Here is a 21,942-nt window from a genome sequence, read left to right as displayed (position 1 = left end):
ATTTTAATATGAAGTCATGTTTTGAGGTTAGGTTTAGCTTTGGGTTAAGGTTAAGGTTAAGGTTAAGCCTAAGGTTAAGGTTAAGGTTTAGGTTAAGGTTAAGGTTAAGGTTAACGTTAAGGCTAAGGTTTAGGTTAAGGTTAAGGTTAAGGTTAAGGTTAAGGTTAAGGTTAAGTCTCAAGGGAATCGCTGTAATGTCCTCTGAAGTCATGGAGACATGATGCCGTGTGTGTGTCTGTGTGTGTGTGTGTGTCTCTGTCTCTCTGTGTGTGTGTGTGTGTGTGTGTGTGTGTGTGTGTGTGTGTGTGTGTGTGTGTGTGTGTGTGTGTGTGTCTGTGTGTGTGTGTGTGTGTGTGTGTCTCTGTGTGTCTCTGTCTCTGTGTGTCTGTGTGTACGTGTGTGCACACCTCCACAGAGACACAGCAGGAGGAGGAGGCGGGGGTGTGGCTCAGCTCTCAGGTATACTGGATATTCTTGCTGGGTTCGAAGAAGGAGGGGATGGAGGGGAGGAACCTGGAGGACGGCATGGCAACACACAAACTGTGTGAAGCCGGTGGCACACCCGCAGTTCAGCTCAACTCTCAGACCTCAGCAGCAGCAGCAGCAGCAGCAGCACAACCATGTTCAGCCTCATTAGATTACCACGAGTCTTCACCATCAACCAAGTACCCAAAGTAAGTTGCTCTTCTTCACTGTATCTCTGCTGGACAGGTAGGACGCTTCACACTGAGCTGCAGTCAACATTAACCACTGCTCACCTGTGTGGTAGAAAACACATGTTGGAATGAGAAGGATCAACTTCTGATGTGAGATGAAATCATTGTTTCTGTCAAGCATCAAGTTGCTTTGGACAAAAACTCTTAAATCACAGCCTCCTATTCGTTTTAACTTCTAAATACAAATATCACTGTCTCAGGCCTGTCACCTTCCAGACCTTCAGACCATCAGGCTAATTAATAAATAATTAAGCAATTATATATTCTGTATAAATATTCAACGCAAATAAAAATGTATATTTGTTATTATTACAAATAGATTTGTTCTTATTTTATCTGTATTATTATTATTTGTGTTACAACAGAGTTTCGTCTGGTAAAGCTTTTTCCACTGTGACACCTGTATAACCGGTGTGACAAATAAACCTTAAACGATAAACGTTTAGTTTCCTCGATCTTGAATCTTGAAGTTTGGTATGAACATGAGCAGAGAGCCGTTCACATATTAACCGATTTGCTCTTAATTATTAATTAATTATTGAATAGGAAACTTTTTAAAGAAGCATAACAAGGTGAAAGCTTCATTTCAAGAAAAATAACAAAATCTCACCATCAAGTTTTGTGACATCGTAGGTATTAAACTGTGATATTTGATTTTAACATTAAACAAGCAACTCTTGCTTCAATGATAATTTCCTCCTCCTGTCTTCTGTATTATCTTATACTTACTTAAAAATACATTTTAGACATTTTCCATTGCTGCCTCAAACCTAAAAGGGGAAACAAAGCTTCTAAAAGTTATCAAACTAACTCCAGACTAACTGAGGTATTTCTTTTTTCCAGGTTTTCCATGAGGACAGCATCATCTCTGGGTACCGACACCCCCGCAGCTCAGCCACTGACTGCGTCCTGAGCCTGTTCCAGCTGACCAATGAGACGCTCAACATCTGGACACACTTTCTACCCACATGGTAAAATACACTCATGTTATTTTTCCTGCAAAGCGTCACAACTATCAATATACTAGATTCAGAAACATGTTTGAGGTAGATTTAGTTATTTTCGAGAGGCAACAAGTGGAGTAGAGTCATAGTTAAGGTTATGTCATCCAACACAAGAATGCAGAATAGTTTGTAACATGAGGTCAATATTGTGGTATTAGATTTCATCACATCAAACCATATACTGCTGACCTTCACAACAGTCAGAAAGCGGAAGAGGAATTTTGTACAGCTTAAAAAGGATATAACATGTAGACACAAATCTAAAATTTATTTTATGTCAATCCTTCATGTGGTTATACAATCTTACATGTTTCAGAACATATTTTACATATCAGAGAAGTCACGTGTTCTTCTCTCTGAAGTCAGCCACTCCCTGCGTTCTTTCTCCATCGCACAAAGAGGAACTTACACCCGGATGAGCACAAACTCAAACAGAATTAATAGACAATCTGCAAAAAAAAGAAATTCATTAAAATGGGAAAATTCACAGCGGGTGAGTGGACGTGTTGATGAAGTTTCCAACACATGACGGACGCAAAAAAAAAGGCAAAAAAAAGACAATACAAATATCTCTGGATGAAAGAGGAGTCGTACACGTAGAAGATGTTAAACTTGGAAAGACAACAAGATTGTTGATGTGCTGTAAAGAACAACACGTAATGGCCAGCCGCCTGCTGCTCTACCAAGGCTTCACCCCTCAACTGAGTGTTATAGACAATTTCTTCCGATCCAGACAATCTCAGGCTGCGTTTTTTACATGTAAAGGTCCGGAAAATGTCCTGACATAAAGAGAATAAACTATCAAACTGACCCATGTAGCTCCAAAAGAAGCAGCAGCTCGTTGCCTCATTTCTCAGCAACTACATGAGTGAAGAGCTTTGGTGAGTTGAGGTGCAGACGAGCTGTGAAGACGAGTACGAGGAAAAGAAAGCCAAAGAGTGATAGATGCAAAGTGGGAGACAGAAGGAGGATGAGAATGAGGAATACGCCCCACAGCCATCTACTGTACATCTCTACAGCACATGTTCATTTTAACACCGTGAAGGGAACACTGTGGCTGCTCAGGTTCCTCCAGACTTCAGTGTTTGACAAACACAACATTACTCATGTCATGTGTGTGTTTCTACAGAGGTTCCTTCACCTACGAGCCATGCTGCACATCCTCCCTGCCAAGATGCAGTTGCTTTGACGGCGTAGTCTGCAGAGAATATGTGTGTGTGTGTGTGTGTTGCATATATATATATATATATATATTTATATGTACCAAGGGAACATGGATGTTTGTGCCAGGGGGCCATGGACCTGCAGGCCAGACGCTAATGAGCAGATCTGTGCTCAAGGTTTTCATATGAGGTGCCACAATTAGTTAAGTGCTCATTGACGAGGAAAAGCACAAATATTGTTGAATTGTTAATGATGTGCATTGAGACGTGGAAGCAGTGGCTGTGATACACAAAGCAAACGACCAGCTCCTGATAAGATTAAGCTTTTTGTGCAGAGCTGTTGTGAAACGGCTGCAGGCAAAATATATGATACTTAATGAAAAACATCTTGGTTTTTCAAACATTGACACATGACCGACCGGTTTTAAACAGAGTTAATGAAGTGGTTGTTTAACGTTGAAGTCTGCTGGAGAAGAAACAGGAGGTTTCTACATTTCTGATCTTTTGTCTGAATTTGTTGCTTTGCTCGTTATGAAATGTTCCCTCCGTGTTTACCTTTGACTCTCAGGCAAGAAATGCTTTAAATTTTTTAAGCCAGTTTGTTTTGGTTGGTGTGATAGATCATTCACAGCATGGCTGAGTGTCACGATTTCAGATGGCATAAGAGATAAGAGGAAGTTAGCTTAGCGTAGCATAAGGAGTCAAGGTGGAAATACAGCACGGCCCTCTCCACATGTAAAAACCACAACTACTTCCCTGTGGTTGCAAGCCTCTGCCAGCTGGTGCAGTTTCCGTACACACACATTTATTTATCCAGACTCATATGAGGTCATATTAACTTTGACCTTTGACCTGCATGCAAACCTAACCAGTCAACCTGCGAGTCTAAGTGATCATTTGTGAATTTGTGATTTTCTGGAGGTGTTGTTAACATATCCAACAAGTCCAACTGAACATTTGTACCAAATTTAGAAGAAGTTTCCCTCAAAGTGAATTGAGATATCGTGTTTTTCAGAATGAGCCTGGAAACATGACTCCTCAGTGCTGGCCTCAACCTGAGCCTTTAAACCAACAGCAACACTTGTTTGTTTGATCCTTCAACAAACTGAAAAGTAAAATTGAAAAGTTACAGGAAGTAACTTAATGTAACTTTTCCTCTGTCGGAGCTGAAGTCTGGAGGGAAAAGTCTGTTTACTTACTTACTTACTGTTCTTACACCCACACGCGGTGTATGATGAACAATCAAGTCCAGCTCCTCCTTCATTATCTCGGACAAATATTCCAGCGAACCTACCAAAGATACAGGCGGTATTGTGTAATGTGCCATAATTATTAATTTTTCACTCTTTATGCTTGTGGCAGGTACTTCCTGTGGAAGCTGGTGACGGTGGTGCTGATGCAGACGGCGTGGCAGGACTCCTTCACTTGGCCTCTGGTCATCTTCCTGATCACCTGCTGCATCTATCCGCTGGCGTCCAGCTGTGCTCACACCTTCAGCAGCATGTCGGCTCGGGCTCGCCACATCTGCTTCTACTTCGACTACGCTGCCCTCAGTTTCTACAGCCTGGGTGAGCGCACGTGATTCAGTGGGAGTGGTTGACGAGAACTCAGTGGGAGAAATGGCTTTAAATGGTCATCGTGCACTGAGCTTATTATCAGGGACCATAGTAGTCCAGGCAAAGTAACGTTTTACGACCGACTAATTGTAAAATAATTTTTTTCAGCATAGATCATTTGTATGAGGTGTCCAGAACAACATACTAAAAGTCCTAAGAAATCCTAGTTGAGGAAATATGTTTAATTCTCATCAATGTGTGCCAATAAGGCCCGGCAACAATACACCAAAAAGACTATTTTTTTCCTTTACTCCAATCAAAATAAAACTTTACACAATGAAAGTAACCATGAAACGTAACATTTTTTGTATTACAAGTTTCTTTTGAAATGAATTTGACAAGCACATGAGCTCCACACTTATTGAATATGTCCTAATTTGCATAGGCAAACACCATTCATATGTATTACAAATACATACATAAATTAATTTTCAAAGAAACTTGTAATACAAAAAATGTTACGTTTCATGGCTACTTTCATTGTGTAAAGTTTCATTTTGATTGGAGTAAAGGAAAAAAATAGTCTTTTTGGGGTGTATTGTTGCCGGGCGTTATTGGCACACATTGATGAGAATTAAACATATTTCCTCAACTAGGATTTCTTAGGACTTTTAGTATGTTGTTCTGGACACCTCATAGAAATAATCTATGCTGAAAAAAATTCTTTAACAATTACTTCTATTTTTGGCTCCAAAATGGGCTACTTTGCCTGGACCATAGTGGCAGATTTGATCAATCGGGGCCAATAACATGTCCAAGTGCTCACTTAAGTCCTGTTTGACTGTTCGCTCTATAGCTTGGAGCAAAGTTTTTACTGGTGTTCTCCCGCTGCTGCAGGTTCAGCGACCATCTACTCAGCGTATGTTTTCCCGGACAAGTGGGTGAACGGCCTCTTCCATCGGTGCTACCTCCCCATCGCTCTGCTCAACGCGCTCGGCTGCACCGGCCTGTCCTGTTACTCCAGGTATGGTGACGAGATTCTGCACAGCTAACGTTAGCATCGTTTCCTGTCTTAGCACTGTGATCTCATCATGCATTCATTCATTCATATGTTCTTGTGCATTCCATTTTCTGTGGATTCCTGTTGATATTTTGAAATGTAGATTTTTACAACACCGATCACAAATCATAATTCACAACACACTGCTCTTTTTATAGAAATAGGAAATAATCCATTATGTAACAATGACATTTACAATTGGAATTGAAACTTCAAAATATTGATTGACATACTTTTTTGTTTACACTTTTCTTTCTAAATCAGTTCTGTTACTCTTGCATGTTTCACTTTGTTGCCAGTGTTTTTCTTCTTCATGCACCTGATTAATGTTGTTGCTTGTTCTTCTTTCTCTCTCTCCCCCCTGCTAAGGCTTGGTTTACCATTTCTCCAGTATAATCATGACACCATAAAGAGGTAAAGACCAATGTACCTGCTCTGCCTGTCTCTTGTGCCTGAAATGAACCCCATGACTGACTCACTACTATGTGTGTGATTGAGTCTTTTGAATTCTTAGCATGTGTTCATTCCTCAGACGTTATTAACTGGCATTTTCAAAAGCACAATTGAGCAACAGACTATTATTATTAACAATGGGTGTGGCCTCAGCGTGACTATAGTGACCAACCCTAAACAGTGATTACCCCCGAGCGTACAGTAGTTCCAGCCGGGCAGGTTAGACTAAAAGGTAAACATGTGCTCAGAACGTACGTCTACATAATCTACCACATGGAATATTAAAAAATTATTTAATCTTTAATTATTTAATTATTTAAGCAATTTGATTTAAATTTATGTTGTAAATGTTACATATCCTTCAGCTTTCTAACCACTCAGCACAGGTCTGCTGTTCATAAAGCTGGTTCAAGATGACATAACATTTAAACTGCACCCATGTGTATCACTATATTTCTATATTCTGGTACTGAGTTAATGAATTCCTATATTTGGGGCATTACCATTGCCTGTTTCTACACGGCTCCCTCTACAGATATAATATAGTTCAACCCTGAGGATTATTTCATGAGTGTGTGCAGGATTTATTTCTCATAACTGAAAATATTTGTTTTAAATTTCAGATTCCCAGAGTTTCGGCGACCAAGGTTCAGCAAAAGTCTTCGTGTGATTGCCTTTGCCTACCCCGGCCTGTTCGTCAACATTCCTCTGTTCTACAGGGTACGGCCACATCTCTGCTCTTCACTCACCCTGTGTCAAGACAAGTGGGAAAGAATATAGTGTCTTTCCTGGATATGGGCCAAGATTATTTTAGTATTTAGTGAACACTGCACTACACACACACAGATCCAGAGTGTTGGCTCAGATGCTTCAAGCTCCCACATGCACTACACGAGACTAATATTTATTCCACATGTGGTTTTCAACTACAAATGTTACACTGTGGCGTCTTCAAATTGTTTACATGAGATGAAGGCGGTGGACAGTTCGTACGTGTAAATATCTAAAGTGAACCACACACTTGATTCAGACAGTGGCAGCAAGTTTCATTTCTGGACGTACAAAATAACTCTGAACCTCTGACAAGGCCCAACTGTCCGGTTAGATTCCTTCAAGCTGCATCCTACTTTATTCATTAAATAGATTCCGCTAAATGTTTTATTTTACATCAACATCTATTGATTCTTCCCTGGGAAATCAGTGCAAATTGTTCACCACCTCACAATATGAAAAAGTGATTCAACGAAATTCCTGAATTGGACCTCAACCAAGTATAATGGAAATCCTTCCAGTAGTTTTGACCAGTGGAGTGAAATCCCTGTTTCGTGGCTTCACTCTGTTAAATGTGTGTGTGCTGCGTTCACAGGTGTTCCTGTGTGAAGGAGACGGATGCACAGACAACGACACCAACTTCCTCCACTGCCACCACATCGCCCTGGCCTTCCTCACAGGCTTCCTGTTTGCCACACATCTACCTGAGCGCCTGGCACCGGGCAGCTTCGACTACATCGGTATGACTGAGTCGTTAATTTTGACATATGATTCAAGATTTTTATTGTCAAATGCACAGAGATAACATGAGGCAGTCGCTGGCATTGAAATACTTGGGTCAAAGGCTCTCTTTAAGCAATGCTCAGTAGTTGCCACCAAAAAAAATAAAATAAAAATAGAAATAGTATAAAATAAAATAGAATAAAATAGAATATCAATAAAATAGAATAGAATAGAATAGAATAAAACAACAATATGAAACCCACAGGAAAACACAAAAGACACACACAAAAAAAGATGACCAAGTGCAAGCTAAATATCTCGGTGTGAGGTCATAGATCCAGGTGAGATAGATTATCAACATAAAAATACCATGTAAAGAACTTTTTGGCAACAAGTTCCATATCCACATCTCTACTGCTTCCAAGTGGCCAAAAAGTATATCTACCTTTGTACCAGACTTGTTTTTCACTCATAGAGACAATTTCTTAACATCAGCCCAGCATTGTGAAGCATTTTAAGTGTTTTTAGTGATTCCATACTGTTGATTAAGTCGGTGATTATTGATTTATATTTGTATTAATTGACAGAGCCCTCTCCAACAAGCATCTTGCAAATTATTTTACAGAATTTACAACCTATATCAATCAATTATATGGTCAATTATTGAACAAAATGATGTCCTACAATATAAAATGTTAGAGCAAACAACAAAGATATGAGACTGAGAATATCAGGCAAAGTCAAAGATGATGAAATACGACAAAATCCTGAATCTCGCTTTGAATGAAATGTGCAATTTAAACTTTAAACTGATGGGAACCTTTGTTTACCTGTAACATTGGAGGAGTTTTGTGATCAAAAGGTTTGCATGAGAAAGATCTCGATTTTTACAGCTCTGTCAAATGTCTATTTCTCCAACTTTTTTATGACAAATCCAACAAGATCTGATCTTTGAACAGTTCAAGTCAATTCAGAGATTTTTTCGAACACTGAAGTTAGAAGGATTAAAGTTAAACGTTGTAGAACACTGCTAATAGATAACCAGCTCTCTGTGTTTGCATTCTTTCAGCTGCAATATGAATGATTTACTCTGTTATAAAAGCTTGAACTTGACGTCTCTGTTCTCAAACACCACTCGACTTCTCTCTTTGCAGGTCACAGCCATCAACTCTTCCACGTGTGCGGTATCCTCGGCACCCACTTCCAGATGAAGGCCTTGGAACAGGACATGGTGGCACGACGGCCTTGGCTCCTCGATCACTCCATCCCCATCACATTTTCCAACTCACTGGGCTTGGCGGTGGTTTGTGTGCTTCTGAATTTGATTATCATCGGCCTCTACAGTCTCCCGCTCATCACTGCACCCGTCTGCCAACCAGAGAAATATGGTAAAAGTCTAAATAGACTCCCGCACAAGGAATGCGCCTGCAGCTAAACCTGCAGCTTGGTGAGCCATCGCTCTGGGATCCCAGCTGTTCACCAGACACGTGTGAAAATAGTGCATTGTGGGTGATTTAAAAACTCTGTGAGGAGGACTCCCGAGCAAGAGGAGCTGAATGTTTAGGTTGATGAAGGATTGCAGTCTGCACTAAATTTATCGGGATGTTTGACCGTCAGACATCATGTGGAGAGTAAACTGAATCTAAAGGCATCAGTTGCACAAGTATGTAATTTATTTGACAAAAATAATTGTTACCATGATATGTGTTACCAAGGAAACTTAACACAATGATGATTTATAGTGCCTGTGCTTGTGCTATGAGGAAGTGTGACAGAAAAATGTCAGGACAAATGAGGCATTTATGATAAGAGAAGATGTATTTTTTGCATTGAGTTGCCTATAAAGTAACAAAATTTTAAGTTTTGTTTCTAATTATGTAAGTACTGTTAAACAGAAGAAAGACAAGAAAAAAATTCTCAGGTTGAAAGTATTTTAGTACAATGTTATTTATTATGGTGTTTTTCAAATAAACTTTAAAACCAAACTGACTCTGCATCATGTTGATTCTAAAGAGGAGTCTCCTGCCTAACCTCACAGTTGATGTTGATGCGGTTCAGTTGGACTCATTTATGAACTGATCAGAATTCTTGTGAATGTTTTATTTGAGGAACGCCACAAGAGATTCCTTTTAAATGTTGGCAGATTGGCTGTTGGATTTAAGGTATGGCTCCAACAGGCTTTTTTTCAAGTCTAAGCCTAATAGAATGTCATAATTCTACAGCTTATTTAAATAGTAGGGGTCAAAATCAAGCCGTTTCACTGTGCTCCTTCATGATAATTCATAAAAAGTGTAATTTCATACCAGACTGGACATTTGTGCTAAGTTTTGTGAGATTTCAAGCATTTTAAGGCCCCTCGGAAATGCTTCAAATTACAGCAAATAATTTTTGCTTAGAAATACACTAGGGCCCTTGCACTGTTCACTGCTTTGGCCCTTATGATACGAAAATTTATGCAAAACATTTGGAAAAACCACAGTGACAATATTTGTAGTTCAGATTCAGTCAAAAGATTAATAATTGTGAATTATAAAATTAAAGAAATACATTTATTTAATGGTTAAACCTCTATTGGATCTTATATACAATTATATGCATATGTTAATATATATAATATATATTATATTAATACAATAATAAGAGTTTTATTTCATTCACAAAATACTCATTCCTTCATTTTTATTATCAGTTATATTTTTGGACTTAATTCTTTACTGTTTTATTCACTGAAATATCTAAATATATCTATATATTGTATTGTACTGTCACGTTGGAGCATGCTGGCACAAGAAATTCATTCTGGACCAATAAAGTTGTATTCTATCCTATCTTATCTTTATTATGTTGTCATATCAGTGCCAGGAATTATTTGAAGAATTCAGTATTAAATCCTCACTGTTGTAACAGTTTAGTTGTATAGTCTTATTAATCTTGATTAATAATAAAAAGTTATATCTTATTTTATTTTATCTTATGGGAATAATTCAGAGTTTAATATCTTCAGTTTTATGACAGTTTAACAGTCTCGTTTTAAGAAACTTGACCAATTAACAGAATTTAATCTTTAGGGGTGAAGGAACGCTAGTCTATCCTTAGGTGGCGCTAACAACTCCTTTACGCCGGATAAGACTCTCTGTTAAAACGGGAAGAGGCAGAGGAAGAAGAAATGGGCGGGACTTCTGCTGCAGACCGCTGTGATTGGCTGAAATACTGCAGTGTTGTGGTGACGTCGGAAGAGAGGGAAGTTTCAAATGAAGACAGAGTCCGCTGTGAGATCTCAACGATGCAGAGAACAGGGTGAGTCACAGCTGCTGATAATGATATATTAATTTAATATGAATAAAGTCTATGAATATAACTTCTAAACTCTGGGTTCAACATCACCCGTCATCCAGAAGCTGGTTTATAAACAGATAAATGCGAGTAGTCCGGATAATGAAGAGCACTTCCGTAGCGTTAGCTTAGCCCACCATCATGCTAACTGGAGGCTAGCGGTCTGCAGCGACTTCTTCTCACCAAACTAAACATGAATGCTTCGATGTAAACAATGATTTACTGGGTTCAAACGTTTCTTAAGCCTCCTCCTCCCTTGAGCTTATTTAATATGATGCATAACATTCACATAAAAGTCTCACTGAGCACAAACCTGCAAGACAATAATCTGTTAATCACACGAAACGTCCAAATTTAGACAAATACAATAAAACAGCAAAACAGTTGAGACCAAATGTTTAAAGACACAGAAACACACATTGTCTCTCTTTCTCTTTCTCTCATTCACTCACTCATATACTGCTACAATTATATGCATATGTTAATATATATAATATAATAATAAGAGTTTTATTTCATTCACAAAATAGTCATTCCTTCATTTTTATTATCAGTTATATTTTTAGACTAATTCTTAATTGTTTTATTCACTGTAATGTATAAATATATCTCTATGTATTGTATTGTAAGTGCATGCTCGCACAATAAATGTGCCAGCATGCAGGTATCAGACTCCAGATTTCACAATACTTATCCATTATTATTCATCATGTTATATTCATACTATTGATGTTATTAATTATATTAACTGGCGCTGCTATCATTAGCAATATGATTACATCTATAAATATCACAGGTGTTATTAACAGCCAGTCTGACAGAGCTTGAATATGATGGGACACTGTGATTCTTGGGAGAGGCAGTGCAAATAGTTCAACAAATCCTGTAATAATGATAAATAATAAAACTAAACTTGAGTTTGAATATGGGTTGGTATAACTATGGCCAAAATTATAGGGACACATACCCGTGTACGTATGTGTAGTTCCAGTGTGATCTGTTTTTCCAAGGTTTTGCCTGGGCCCCTCATTTCCACTCCAGGTTTAAAGACAATATTTGTCCTTGTGGGGGAGTTCGACAGGCTCTCACACAACCTAGAATGTGAATTACAGTCAGGTAGTGTTCAGGACAGCCATCCCCATACCTTTGGCCATGTAGTGAAAGTTACTCCCGTGAATTGTCTGGATTATTAACTAACCGTCCGATATGTCGCATCCTTGTTTTACAGCAAAGGCAAGACTCCTCGGAGGCACGGACCTAGGAAGGCGTCCAACACAGAGAAGGATCCAGTTGGCGTAAGTGAACATCGCTCACTTTGTTAAGCCTCAAACTGAAACACTCTCGGACCTCAGTTAAAAGAGAAGCTTGTTTCCATATCTAACTTAAAATCCAAATAAAAAAACTGGCCTGGAACTTCTTATTAATATATATCTTTCCTGTTGGGTCTGTAGGTGTACTGCCGTATACGACCGCTGGGAGCAGAAGATGAAGAATGTTGTGTGGACATGATCAGCAGCTCCACTATTCAGCTCCATGCTCCCGACGGTCTGAAAGCCAACCGCAATGGAGAATACAAAGAGGTTAGTGGGATGTGGATCCAGTTGATCGGTTACAAGTTGATACAGAATCCTCGAAATATCACCAGTGTCTGTTTCATTACTGTTACGGAAAGTTTTTGTACATTTTTTACAATTTGTGGACAACCCACTCTACCTCAAGAGCCCCACTAATTCAGAAAATAGGAAAATAATCACATCGTAACTAAAAGACATGACTCAAGAAGAATTTCTTGGATTCTTAAGTGGTTTAATATTTGGAAGAAATGGTTGTTATTGTCTGTTTCCTGTTGAATGCCTCTCACATGTGCTGAATGTTCTTACCTTGTTTCCTCTTTAGACACAGTACACCTTCAAAAAGATATTTGGTATTAATACCACGCAAATCGAGCTTTTTGATGTTATTGCCAAGCCTCTGATTGATGACCTCATAGACTGTAAGAATGGTAAGTTAACGTTCGTTCTCTTCCATGAACTGTAATAGAAGACAGGACCACCCTGTGGCTATGATCTAAGGTTTAGGTGCGGCACACAAGTCTAATCCTAATAAACTTCAATCTAATGTGGAGAGCATCAAAATAACTAAAGGACTACGTTGTTCATTTAAAACGTGTGATTATGTTTTATCCATAGTAATTAGTGGTGGGGGAAAAAATCGATTCTGTTCAGTATCGCGATATTTTGCGCCCGCGATTATATCGATACTGTAGCACAAAGTATTGCAATATTTAAAAAAATGAAATAGAATATCTGAGCATGTTGACCAACTCCTTTTTCTGAACAAAAATGCCAATATTCCAAAATGAATTTAACATTTTGGGTCATGACCTTGCAGCCAACTGGACTCTAGTAGTACACATTTTTTTGTTTTTCTCAATTTGATCGAAGCTCTAGGTTACTCTTATTTATATGATTATTCTCAGGTTTATGTTACTCTATTATGTCTGCTTGATGTTACTGTATTGTATTTAAATAATTGTAAGTTATGTGCTGGGAGCTCAGTGTTCATGTGAGAGGTCTCCTATTCAGAAAACAATTACAAACGTCCTGTGTCCTGAATGTCTAAGGACAAAGTTTTTGCACTTCAGTTAATGTGTAGAAGACAATGTTGTTCACATAATTAAATGTGACATTCGAAGTCAGTTGAGCAGTCTTATTTTCCTCTTTTTTTGTAATGCCTTTGAATAATATGGGGGACATGAATCGCAATATATCGCAGAATCGAATCGCAATACTTGCAGTATCGCAATATATCGCAGAATCAAAATACTATTGAATCGTGGCCCAAATATCGCAATACTATTGAATTGTCACATTTTTGCCAATTCCCACCCCTAATAGTAATATCACAGACTGAGTCTTTCTCTGGTTATGTATCTGTGATGTTTAATGTTCCCAGGTCTGCTGTTCACTTACGGTGTTACTGGAAGCGGTAAGACCTTCACCATGACCGGCGCTCCTGGGGACGGTGGGCTCCTCCCTCGTTCTCTAGACATGCTCTTCAACAGCATCGGCGCCTTTCAGGCCAAAAGATTTGTACGTCTTTTCATTCATCGAGGTTTTTGCGTATTTCACTCTCTAAAAAGGGACGGGATATTTACTTTGGGAATTGTTTTGGATCTTCATTAGGTGTTTAAACCGGATGAGAAAAATGGGATGGAGATTCAGAATCAAGTGGACGCTCTCCTGGAGAGACAGAAGCGAGACAGTCAGCCGTCAGTGCCCAAGACACCAGCCTCCAGGTAGCTATGAGTAACTTTATATACTCTTCACTTTGTATACTAATTTAATGAAATTAGAGCAAACTGTATTTCACATTTATGTTGCCTGCTGTTTGCGTTATTGTCTCTGGTCTATGTTTTTATTAGGCAGAGGGCTGACCCAGAATTTGCAGATATGATCAGCGCAGAGGAGGCGTGTAAATCTGAGAATGTGGACGAGGACTGTTGTTACAGCGTTTTCGTGTCCTACGTCGAGATCTACAACAACTACATCTATGATCTCCTGGAAGATGCTTCTATTGACCCAATCAGATCAAAGTAAGAGACTGGTTGTCAGGTTTGATCTGTGCTTTAGTAGAGTTAGCTTTTCTTTTTCTGTTTTGATGTTTACAAGCTGCACTTTTTAAGAACCCTGTTTTTTATTAGGTGGCTCGGTGGAGGCACGCCTGTACGGAACAATGAGTTCATGTATGTGGCCTGAATGAGAACATTCCACACTACCTTGTTTGTCTGTAGCTGACATGTCGCATAGGTCAACACTAGAAACGTTTACATGGACACCAATACTCCGATATTAATCCGGTTAAGATTAGGGATGGGGGGGAAAAATCGATTCAGTTACAAATCGCGATTCTTGTAAATGACGATTTTAAATCGCCATGCTGCCTCCCAAATCGATTTTTTAAACATATTTATTGGTTTATACGGGGAAGAATCTAAACATACCCAAGCACTAGCTTTGTATCCCCTACATGCAAACAACAATAGCCTACTTTTTGTTTCTTTTTTGTTCATTTCATTTTATTTAATTTACCTTTTATTTATTGTTTAAAAGTAGCCTAGGTGGATAAGATTTCTGAATCTGTCAGTTTGTGTGCAGTTGACTGGGGCTATACAATAATAGGGAACATTTTTATTTATTTTCTCTATTGGCTGCCCGGCAGTCATTTAGTTATTGTTAATATTTGAAATAAAACTTGTAAAGCTCTAAGTGAATTTGACTGTGTTGTATTTGAAGCTATGATTCAACATTTTTCCATGGTCCAGTATTTAAAAAAAAAAAATAACCAAAAGAAATCGCAGGAAATCGTAATATCGAATCGCAATACTTACAGAATCGCAATACATATCGTATCGCCACCTAAGTATCGTGATAGTATCGTATCGGGAGGTCCCTGCCGATTCCCGTCCCTAGTTAAGATAATAGGTGGAATATTTGCTGTCCATGTAAACTTAGTCATCCTATAAACCCAACCCCTCATAAATATCATAGAAGTAGCTGACTACCTTTGTGTCATATCGGTGGCTGCTGTCTTCGAGGATTGGCTTCCTGCTTGTTCCTTGTACGTGGAGATGCAAAACTTCCCTGACTGGCTTCAGCGTGTTTGTTAACCAACTGTGCTTTTGTCTCTTCCCCTGAAATTGTGTGTTAATGTGTCTCCCTAGATAGAATTTAGTTTAGCTTTTGACGTTAACATTGTGTGTCTCGTTTTATTTGCTGCTGCTCGTCTTACTAAAGCAACACATCATGGCTTTGATCTGTTGATTGTATGCTGAGTCTTTTCATGAACTTGTTTCAGAGCACCTCAATCCAAGATTCTCCGTGAAGATCAGAATCATAACATGTATGTGGCTGGCTGCACGGAAGTGGAGGTCAAATCCACAGAAGAGGCGTTTGAAGTCTTTTGGAAGGGTGAGAACTTCCGCTCTCATATTTACAGTGTAACATGCAGACCAATTTGTTTGGCACTGAAGCTTTCAAAGATGTTTTTAACTGTGTCATATTCAGTTTTCTGATCACATCAGCAGGAATAACTGCAGAAACCAATTAATTGCTTATTGTTTATTTGACCTCTGTTGTAAATGGTCACATGCTGAATTTCTGACCTGCTGCCAACAGGGCAAAAGAAAAGGAGGACGGCCAACACTCAACTCAACCGGGAATCCAGTCGCTCCCACAGTGTGTTCACGGTGAAGTTGGCCCAGGCCCCACTGGATGCTGATGGGGACCACATTCTACAGGTGACCTGCAGCTGCAATGTTACATAGTAAAAAAGTTTGTGTGTCACAAAGGATTCAGACAATCTACGGGGATGCTAAACAGTGTGTGTTTTTGAATTCAGGACAGAAACCAGGTGAATGTGAGCCAGCTGTGTCTGGTGGACCTGGCCGGCAGCGAACGCACCAGTCGAACCAGAGCCGAGGGAAGCCGACTCCGTGAAGCCGGTCAGTTCTTTCATTGCTCTGGAGGCATTTTTCCCCTCTAGCTGCAGATTGTTTCATTGTATTTAGTAATGTCTCATTTATATTTCATATACAGGTAATATCAATCAGTCTCTGATGACACTTCGCACATGTATGGAAGTGCTGCGGGAAAACCAAATGTGTGGAACTAACAAGGTGGGTGTTTAATCATGTGTTCATCTTTTTTTTTTTTTTTTTTTATACAGTTGCTCTGTTTTCTTTCTATTTAGAGTAATATTCATCTTCATTGTTGTGTTGGGGAACGTTACAGCTGTTGCAGTTTCTCAGAGCTTCATTTGTCTTACAGATGGTTCCATACAGAGACTCTAAAGTCACACATCTGTTCAAGAACTACTTTGACGGCGAAGGGAAAGTCAGGATGATTTTGTGCGTCAACCCAAAGGCCGATGATTATGAAGAAACTATGGTAAGACGTTTTATTTGTTCTGCAAAATGGATTGAATTCAAAAAACGTATCTCTTAATCCAAAAGAGCAAGTCTGACCTTGTAAAGGCACAGCTGCAGCTGCTGGTTGGTTTACCATGAAACCACAATGGAAACTTTATCGAATTGTTAAATAAACACTTCCTGAAATATGCAGAATTCCTAAGTTGGGTCTCAGAAGATCTGCATATAATTTGGAACTCTGCTGGGTGCTGTAGGGCAAAGAGGAGAGTAGTAGTAATAGTATTATATTGTATGTGCTGCAGCTGGTGATGCGCTTTGCCGAGATGACCCAGGAGGTGGAGGTGGCTCGACCGGCCGACGGTCCGATCTACGTCCTTCCTGCAGGACGCAGACAGAGACACCAGGCGTCCAGAGACGAGATGTCACGTCGGGTTGAAGGAGGTCCCAGTAATTCTGGTACATTTTGCATTACACACTCCCTCTCATACTTCATTCTAACATGTCAGATACACATTTCAGAAATTTGATCACTGTACGTCACTAGTTTGAACACCATTTTTTTTATTCACGCACTAGATGACCCAGATCTGCTGACTCGGCTCATTGAAAGCCTTCCAGCCCTGCCTTCCAGTGAGGTGGTGGACCCATTCGATGATCAGACGCTGCCCCGCCTGGTTGAAGTCCTGGAGAAGAGGCAACACATTCGTCAGATGATATCAGAGCAGTTCAAAACGAAAGGTACCGTCCCCTTTTTAGTCTGTACAACAATAAAGCATCTTTGGTTGGTCTTAGAACCGGGATAGGGGTTTTCTCTGGTCATTTTGTGCCTACATGTTGAAGGTTTAATCATTTCAAGCCAAATGGTTTAATACTTGCATTGCTGTGTTTTCTCCCACAGCCAATACACTGATGTCCGTGCTTCAGCAGTTTGACAACCAGCACAGTGCAAAGGAGACTTTCCTACACAACCAACAAAGCAAACTGAACGAGAAAGACAAACTGGTCGCCAGTCAGAGGACGGAGCTGGAACGATTGGAGAAAAAATCCAAAATGCTGGAATATAAGGTGTCGTCTCCTTCACTTGGAAAACTATCTTACTCTTCTCTTTTCCTACAATTAATGTGCAACCTTTTAAACACGTATTGTATTTCTCTCCACCTCTTCAGATTGACATCCTGCAAAAGACGACAGACATGTATGAGCAGGACAAACGCTCGCTGCAGAACGAGCTGGAGACCCGGGAGCAAAGGCTCCAGAGGGAGCTTGGCGAGAGGAGGCGCTTGGAGCAGCGCATGCACGGCGTGGTGACGGACACCCGGCACAAGTGGGAGAAGGAGTGTGTAAGTGGCATTATGGACGGTAGCCCAGGTATCATGTACATAAACAACCACCTGGAGTACAACAACGTTATATTTGGACAAATGTGTTGGGCACGACATCAGAGAATCTTGTCTTGAAGGATTAAATAATAATAACAAATTCCTTCTCTTTGTTTCTGGCCTGTTTTTTGATATTTTTCTTATCAGGAGAGACGAGTGAACGCCAAGCAGATGGAGATGCAGAACAAGTTGTGGGTGAAGGATGAGAAGTTGAAGCAGCTGAAAGCCATAGTGACGGAGAGCAACAGCAGCAGCGGCGGGAGTTCCTCTGAATGTCCAGAGAAACCCGCGAGGCCTTCAAGAGAGAGGGACAAGAACATCCCCCAGAAGAGGTCTGCGTCCCCATCACCGACTCCTGTGAGTAGTTTACTCTGTGATACTTCCTCTTCCGTCAGTGTACACCTTGACCACTCCAGAAATTTTTGCATGCTACTAATTATTTTTTGATTATCTGATCATCCTCAACCTGAGGATTTTCTATTCTTGTGGACTACACGTGTCACTGATTTGTGTTTGTCAGTCTGGAGCCACCGCTAACCTCCACAATGCTTGGCCACGTTTCCCTCATCACTTTCAGGACTTCAGCCAAACTCCTTCCCACCAAAATCGAGCCCCTGTTAGAGCAGTTCAGGACCCTTACCCCACCTCTTCCTCCAGCACTCCCTCCACCTCCTCCTCCTCCTCCTCAGCTTACCGTTCAGTGGCCTCCTCCATCTCAGATTGGGAGCAGAAGTACCCTGTAGGCGCTGGGACTCCCCAGTGCAGGAGCCGGACCCCCCTGTGCCACGGCACCAGCAGCGTGGGCCGCAGGAGAGGCCAGCACTTGGCCAAAGACACTGAGGCCTCTGCTACGGCTCTCGTCTACGGGCTAGACCTAGAGGCAGGCAGAAGGGTTAGTGTGTGTGTCAGAACGTAGACATTATTAAGAATGTGTTGCGCTTTTCTGCAGGCCTGTCGTCTAAGCCTTGGTGTAGAGTTGAATCTCTAAATTCTAGATGAATGTCTGATTGTTTAGAAATGCATCGATCATAGAAGCTGCATCTGTAGTCGTGTGTTTGTCCTATCTAGAATATAAGGTAGACTAGTCCTTCATGCTTGTGAAGCCTCTTGACTTGCTGAAGCCCTCTGAGTAGTTGCATCATGTTTGTCCTTCTCTCTCTTGCTTGTTGCAAACTGCTTTTATAGAGTTGCCTTTTTCTTGAAATGTATAAAAACACAATTCAGAAGCATCACTTAACAAACTGGCAGTTCGGTACTGCTACTTGTTTATTCTGTTGATACATTAGCAGTTTAATAGATTTGATTGAATATTTAATTGATATCATTAAATCGATTCTAATTGGAAATTAAAAAAACAATGATTTAATGGCATTTATACATTTTTGCTGCCCACAATTTTGTGTTGGATTATAAAAGTATTTCCTTATGACTACATGATAGTGGTATCAGACATGTATATGTTGCATTAGTCATCAGTACTCTCGTTCTTTACATCTTTTAACAAACACTCAAAACAAGCTTTGCATGCTTATTCTTCTCGACTCCTCTGGTCTGTTTTCCTTGCAGTGAGAGTTTAAGTTTGTACGAAAAAATATATATTACTGGAATATTTTGGATTTAAGTCTTTTTGAGGTATGTCAACCGTTTCCCCCTTTTCTAAATGTAAAACATGTTTCTAAACATCTATGAAATTATTAATTATTATTATTACCACGTCCTGCCCCTCTACGACTTCCAGTGATACATTTATTTTCAACACAAGCCGAAACCCCTCTGAAAATCAACCGCCGCTGCTTTCCCTGATAATCTTTAAATGGTCACTGTCGGTGTCACCTGTGAATAACTTTCTGGTTTCTCTTTGTCACTGGGATCACCAGACGGCCCTTCCCGTCCATCCAATGCACAGACGCTCTCACTCTGCGGGTGGGGAGAAATGGGTAGACCACAAACCCGCCTCTAATTTGGACCTAGACACTGTCATGCAGCCAATCATACCCAATGCAATCAAAGTGTCGACCCCCAGCGGGAAAGCTCTGTCTAAATGCCAAAAGTATGTGCTCAGACATCAAGAGCTCGCCTCTGACGGGGAGATCGAGACCAAACTGATCAAGGTAAAATGATAATCACTCTGTTTAGGCTTCAGATTGTTTAATTTCTTGCATGAGTTTCCCTAACTGAATCATTTTCCTCTTTGATTTAACACTGATCCTGTTTCAGATAATCGTTGGACAGTGTTGTATGTTTAACTGTTGATTTTGAACAGATGTTTCTTCCTGTGTTCTCTCATTTTCTCAATCATCCGCAGGGTAATGTTTTTAAGACCAGGGGCGGAGGACAAGCTGTGCAGTTCACTGACATCGAGACGCTGACACAAGAGAGTTCAACAGCACCGAGGTACAGAAGTTTTCCAAATACAACAAAACAAGTTGTGAAACCTCTGAATGTGACATTATCAGTCATACAGTAACGTTCCTGCAACATCATTTTAAACCTATTTTAATATTGTGTGTTTGCATCATATCATGATTTTAGGTTCAACCATATCGCAGCTTAGACTGACATTAAAGGCACCGAGGGGCCACATAGACAGGCTTAGTTATTCATGCTCATCGAGAAATCACATCCGTGTCTAGTAAAACAACGGTCTAACTTCTGCTTCTCGCTGTTCATTGTCTTGAACGATAATGGAAAGAAATCCATAATCTACATGTTCATAAATTTCCACACAAATATTTTTCAACTCAACTGTGCATTTACCACAACGGTCCAAAACTGTATGTGCTCCTCCGCCTAGCGACACCAGTCCCTTAAGTGAAGGTTCCTACCTGAATGTCTAATATAGTATATTTCATTTTTTAGCAGGATGGGCAAACGTTTTTTTAATGTTCATAAATATGAGTGGATCTGGTATCTATTTACTTGAAACAATACACCTGTTTGTTTGGGGAATTGACACTAAATACCTGCAACAGCGATATCCTGTATAGTTTGGCTCCTACAACCTTCAGACGTTTTTCTAACTAATTCGTCTTGCTGCTTCTTCTTCTTCTTCAAAAAAGGCTAAATCCAACTAAGTTTAATTCAGGGCTTCAGACAACTGAGAATATTTGTTTTTGTTTCAGTCGCAAAAGGCGATCTGGCTCTGGAGAAGGTCGAGTTCAACGAGAGAACACCGAAAACGTGGTAAGATTTTAATATTCATAATTATACAACAAAAACAATATGAAATCACTACTTCTTTCTGCTCACGTTACTGTGTAATTGAAAAATCTTCGACATGGCAGCAGCATCTCATGAATTGTGTACTTTGATGGGTGTGTGTGCAGTTAAGCTAATTCATGTCCACCTATTCCTCCCATTAGCCTCCAGTATCGAGCACAAGTTCCAGCCATGGCTACCAAAAGTAAGTTTGTGTGTTGTGTGGTGTTTGTGTGCAGTTCTATATTATAAATCACATTTCATAACATTCTGGGTTTTCTTTCTTTCTTCCAGACGGAGAAAGCCTTGAGTCGCTGACAATCTAAAGAACCTTTTTTTTCTTCTTTCCTTAAACTTATGAGATGTGTCATGCAAAGAATATTTTTAGTTTTTTAATTTATAGTTCCGTTTGCTTGCTTTTTTAAAAACAAGCTTCAGCGACGCTGAAGCTTGTGGATTATGCAAAAAATAGTGACCCGTGTTTTGAAATTCCAGTGTGTAGAGCTTGTAAATATTAAGCTGTTGAGTAGGTTTTACTGAAATCAATTCTCTTACCCCCATGAATAAGTATGATGCAACTTTTAACTCCTCAAACATTCTTTTGGTGGCATTAAATTCCTTTGAACAAAGTCTTGTTGTTATGGTTTTTGTTCATGA

General features: G+C 39.9%; 2 protein-coding genes across 2 annotated transcripts; both read left to right on the top strand.

Moving 5' to 3' along the window:
* The first annotated feature begins 620 nt into the window (after window positions 1–620).
* Window positions 621–8,881, top strand: paqr5b (progestin and adipoQ receptor family member Vb). Its single transcript, XM_061068583.1, has 8 exons — window positions 621–674; window positions 1,560–1,687; window positions 4,246–4,451; window positions 5,337–5,463; window positions 5,869–5,913; window positions 6,576–6,672; window positions 7,319–7,463; window positions 8,601–8,881. The coding sequence occupies exons 1-8, from the start codon at window positions 621–623 to the stop codon at window positions 8,879–8,881; spliced, it is 1,083 nt and encodes a 360-aa protein (XP_060924566.1).
* A 1,838-nt stretch (window positions 8,882–10,719) lies between these two features.
* On the top strand, window positions 10,720–21,645 carry LOC132998817 (kinesin-like protein KIF23). The gene is made up of 23 exons (XM_061068563.1): window positions 10,720–10,743; window positions 12,008–12,074; window positions 12,231–12,359; window positions 12,676–12,781; window positions 13,735–13,871; window positions 13,965–14,077; window positions 14,204–14,374; window positions 14,483–14,524; window positions 15,637–15,749; window positions 15,957–16,078; window positions 16,180–16,282; window positions 16,377–16,456; window positions 16,608–16,727; window positions 17,011–17,134; window positions 17,285–17,446; window positions 17,607–17,773; window positions 17,875–18,048; window positions 18,235–18,444; window positions 19,965–20,198; window positions 20,393–20,481; window positions 21,210–21,270; window positions 21,450–21,490; window positions 21,580–21,645. The coding sequence occupies exons 1-23, from the start codon at window positions 10,730–10,732 to the stop codon at window positions 21,593–21,595; spliced, it is 2,595 nt and encodes an 864-aa protein (XP_060924546.1). The 5' UTR covers window positions 10,720–10,729; the 3' UTR covers window positions 21,596–21,645.
* The last annotated feature ends 297 nt before the right edge of the window (window positions 21,646–21,942 follow it).

Source organism: Limanda limanda, chromosome 3, assembly GCF_963576545.1.
Source record: "Limanda limanda chromosome 3, fLimLim1.1, whole genome shotgun sequence".
NCBI lineage: Eukaryota > Metazoa > Chordata > Actinopteri > Pleuronectiformes > Pleuronectidae > Limanda > Limanda limanda.
Note: the sequence above shows the minus strand (reverse complement) of the source record. Positions and strands in the feature narration are given on the sequence as shown.

Coding starts and splice junctions, on each gene's coding strand:
- paqr5b (XM_061068583.1), top strand. CDS start 621: ATGTTCAGCCTCATTAGATTACCACGAGTCTTCACCATCAACCAAGTA. Junction 5,914..6,575: donor AATCATGACACCATAAAGAG/GTAAAGACCAAT, acceptor TTTAAATTTCAG/ATTCCCAGAGTTTCGGCGAC. Junction 7,464..8,600: donor GGGCAGCTTCGACTACATCG/GTATGACTGAGT, acceptor CTCTCTTTGCAG/GTCACAGCCATCAACTCTTC.
- LOC132998817 (XM_061068563.1), top strand. Junction 17,135..17,284: donor GTCCAGAGACGAGATGTCAC/GTCGGGTTGAAG, acceptor TTCACGCACTAG/ATGACCCAGATCTGCTGACT. Junction 18,049..18,234: donor ACAAGTGGGAGAAGGAGTGT/GTAAGTGGCATT, acceptor TTTTCTTATCAG/GAGAGACGAGTGAACGCCAA.